Raw genomic sequence first — 3,842 nt, forward strand, 5'->3', positions numbered from 1 at the left:
CGTTTTTGAGATTGTCGTATGTTATGTAAGCTCAGGTGGGCCCAAGTGAGGAATGATTTTGTAAAGATAATTATGAGATGTTATAATAAAAAAAAAAATTATGATTTAATAAGGGTTGTATGTCAAGTGTAGTTGTGTTATTGTTCGGTATCATTTTAGTAATGACCTTCTCACGAATCCTCTTGGTGCACGGGGGCTCCGGGAGACGGGCCATTACACTAAAACACCTATTATTCCGACGATAGCATCGTACTGGTAGATATTTCAGTGCAGTCTTTCTAGGCACACTATATCCCTGATTGCTATTCTCATAATACTTCAAGCCTAATAAAATTTCCTTGTTATACATATTGAAACACATATGCATATATTCCAGATGCTAAAAATTAAAAAGGATTAATGGTCCTCCGCTACTTGGTGATAGTACAGCTTCTTTGACTAAAGAGCTAATACTGAAGATATCAGATAGTCAGCTTAAAGGAGTTGGAAGCATTTGGGTTCTCCATGATTTGATTTCCCTGCTTAGGTGGTGCAGACATGAATGTCTGGATTTAAAAGTTTCTGTCGCCTTGATGATGCCAAAGAATAGGAATCGGTAGAAAACCACCATTCCTAACAAGATGGCTAGGTCTACCCACTTAGAGTATCCCATTTCTACCTGCCATTCATCTCTAAGCACATATTCACCATTGATGGGAGGCCCTCCTGGTTGATTACTAGGAAATGTTAGTCCTTTGAACTCATTCTTATACAGTCCCTGATATGCATATTTGTTGAAGGATATGTAGTATAGAGGGTATCTCCAGAATGGATTGGGCATGTCATTTGGCAGCCTGAAGAATCCACCACCTAATATCATCATGCCTTGTATCCCTGCCCCAGTTATTATGCCCATAAGGAAATTGGGCACAATACTCGCCACGATCATCATTAGGCTCTCCACCAGCATAGTACAAGCGAAAAGAACTGAAGCAAAGTACAAAAATTGTTCATATCCTGTTTGAAGACCAGCCAGGAAATAAGCAATAGCTCCAGGAATTAGTGAAATTAGTAACAAATATGGTGTTGCAGAAACTGTGTTGCCGATTACAAAGGCACTGGAACCATAGTGCCCGTTCAACCTTTCCCGTAAAAATACCTGGAGATTTTTGAGTTGGGAGAGTTGCGTGTGTTACGTTCAATGAATTCAAAGCAAATTAAACTTTAGTAGTAAGATGAGAATTACAACAATCATTATACCTTCATGTCCTCCACAAATGAGGGGAAGCCACCAATAGCCATAAAAGTCAGGAATGAAGCTACAAACATGATCAATGATACTCTGGCCTGCAATAATAAAAAAACCGTACTGATTCCCGTTGAAAATGCACTCTATTTGTTGGGTGTCCTACGTTTGGGCACTGTCCATCTCTCTTACCTGAATGGAACCGTAACTTGAGCCAAGTTTATGGAAGATAGTGCCCAGAGCTATGCCTATTGCCACATATATTGCTAGGCGGAGCCAGTAGTAACCAAGATCTCGGTACATGTTGAGGAAAGATCTTTGGGTTAGAACAAGGCATTGAGTAAGAAAACTAGCATGGCTGTTGCTCTTTCCAAGCGCTCCGCCTTCCTGAAATGCCCACAAATAGCATTATAAACATAAATTCCAGATTCCAGTATTTGCTTGCTTGTCTTCTATTTCATCAGATGTATTTTGTATGGCAGTTACTTGTTTACCTTTTTACTTATACCAGAAACTTGTCTTCTAACATCTTGGTAGCTGTCAGATGATTTATATGATTTTACCAGAATATTGATCACTTCCTCTGTTGTTTTCCTTCCAACAGAACCTTGTTCAATGTCCTCCTAACATACAAGTTTACCTTCCTTTAGTATCACATAAGGAAGATATAGAAAGGTGAAAATACTGTCAAAACCAAGGTACAGTACCAAATACTCCCTATTTACCTGATCGAAATCCTTGTTTATTGTTTTAAGAAAGTGGTCCGAAGGATTCTGCTGAATTGGGCAAGGGAAACCATTGGATGCAAAGAACTACACACATTGAAAATAAAAAAAAAAATTGAGACTGGTTAATAATCATCGATCAAACTTAAGAACAAACATTCTCTGTGAATAAGTTCCAAGGAATTCTCTTTTGCTAACCTCATCTGTTGCATTTGTGGGGCCAAAATAAACAGTTCTGCCAGAAGACAGGAGGCAGAGATTGTGGAACAGCCTGAAAACTTCACTACTAGGCTGATGAATGGATGCGATGATCGTCCTTCCCTCCTGTTGATCAAGGTGTGCAATCCTGCTCATTACATAATATGATGCTGCACTATCCAGCCCGCTTGTTGGTTCATCGAGGAAGAGAAGTTTAGGGCGTGTTAGAATCTCGATGCAAATGCTTACCCTCCTCTTTTGGCCCCCACTAAGGCCCTTCGCTCCCCATCCCCCAATTCTCGTGTCCATAGAATCTTGCAAGCCCATCTCTCTTATTGTCATGTCTGCTCTCTCTTTTTTCTCAGATCTCGGCATGTAGTTTGGCAATTGGAGTTGAGCAGAATAGTACACGGCTTCTCTAACAGTTAGTGTTGTAATCAAGGTATCATCTTGAGTCACATAAGCCTATTTTGTTGGAAGAAAGGCAAAACAAAAAATTATTCCAAGTGAATTATCAGCATACTAGTTTTGATGTTCACAAAACCAATCAAGACAATCTTTGCCCCTCTTTTTCCCTTACCGAAGTTCCATAAGCCAGTGCTTGTTTGTGACCGTTAACTAGGATATCACCAGCCTGTCTTGTGTTGGCTCCCAACCTTCCTGCAGCATCAACATGTTATACCTTTTTTTTATTTTTTTTATTTTTACGTGCATGCAGGATAATCAGGCACATGGCAACAGCATTTAAGTACAAAATTGTATGGTAAATTTGAATATCTAACGTTCCCTTGTTATCTTATGTGTCTTCATTTTCATCTATCCCTTTTGTTTGTTCTTGCAGACAAGCAGGCCCATGGAGAGAGGTAGACAAAATAAACTGTTTTGGGAAACTTGGATTTTTTTTTACTGAAGTATCTTAAGTTTCAATGAGCTTAATTCTTCATACTCCTTGACATCAATTTCTGTAACTATAATCCATATTACATCTATTTTTCCCTCCATAGATGAATTAGAATATTGAATTATCTCATTCTGCATAAAAACTTGTGTATTTGCTGATATAACATGTTGTTACCTGCCAATGCATCAAGCAGAGTAGACTTGCCACAGCCAGAAGGACCCATTATGGCCAAGAGCTCGCCGGGCCGGGCATAGCCTGTAATCCCCTGAAGGATTGGTCTGCTGCCGCCCTTTCCATTTGGTACTGTCACCCACAGATCCTCCCATGTCAAGAAAGCTCCCTCTCCATGATCTTTCACCCCACTTCCCAGCCTTGTTGCCACTGCATTTTCTTCTCGTTTGTGGGCTGCCATTGGAGCAGTAGTGTCCAGCTCCAATGAGTACCTGGTTTCTAGGTTGGGTGGTGGTTGTTTAGAGTGACTATAAGATGCCATTGGTATGAATATATATATATATATATGTTCAGACAGAGAGAGAGGGGGTGCTGCCGCTCCTCAATGGTATTAAAAGGGCAGGAAGATGGGTTTATATAGACTTTCAAGTTGCAGTGGTGTATTGTTTTTTAATTAACTGAATTGACAAAATACATATTTTAATTCTCGTATTTGCATGTTTTTGTTTTTTATTTAGATAGTTGAATTTTTTATTATTTTAATTATATTCTTAAATTATGTAATTTCGAATTAATTAAACATCTTGACAAATTTGTTAATGACGATGAATAAAAATAGTTT

At 39.0% G+C, this 3,842-nt stretch overlaps 1 protein-coding gene across 1 annotated transcript; it reads right to left on the reverse strand.

Moving 5' to 3' along the window:
• Positions 1-317: 317 nt before the first annotated feature.
• LOC127801611 (ABC transporter G family member 1-like) lies at positions 318-3,606 on the reverse strand. Its single transcript, XM_052336883.1, is given in 9 exon segments — positions 318-550; positions 553-1,138; positions 1,240-1,326; positions 1,418-1,612; positions 1,720-1,848; positions 1,951-2,037; positions 2,149-2,613; positions 2,729-2,808; positions 3,224-3,606. Coding segments are annotated over 9 exon segments (2,037 nt in total). The 5' UTR covers positions 3,543-3,606; the 3' UTR covers positions 318-461.
• Positions 3,607-3,842: the final 236 nt, after the last annotated feature.

Source organism: Diospyros lotus, chromosome 5 (genome assembly GCF_014633365.1).
Source record: "Diospyros lotus cultivar Yz01 chromosome 5, ASM1463336v1, whole genome shotgun sequence".
NCBI classification, from domain to species: Eukaryota; Viridiplantae; Streptophyta; class Magnoliopsida; order Ericales; family Ebenaceae; genus Diospyros; species Diospyros lotus.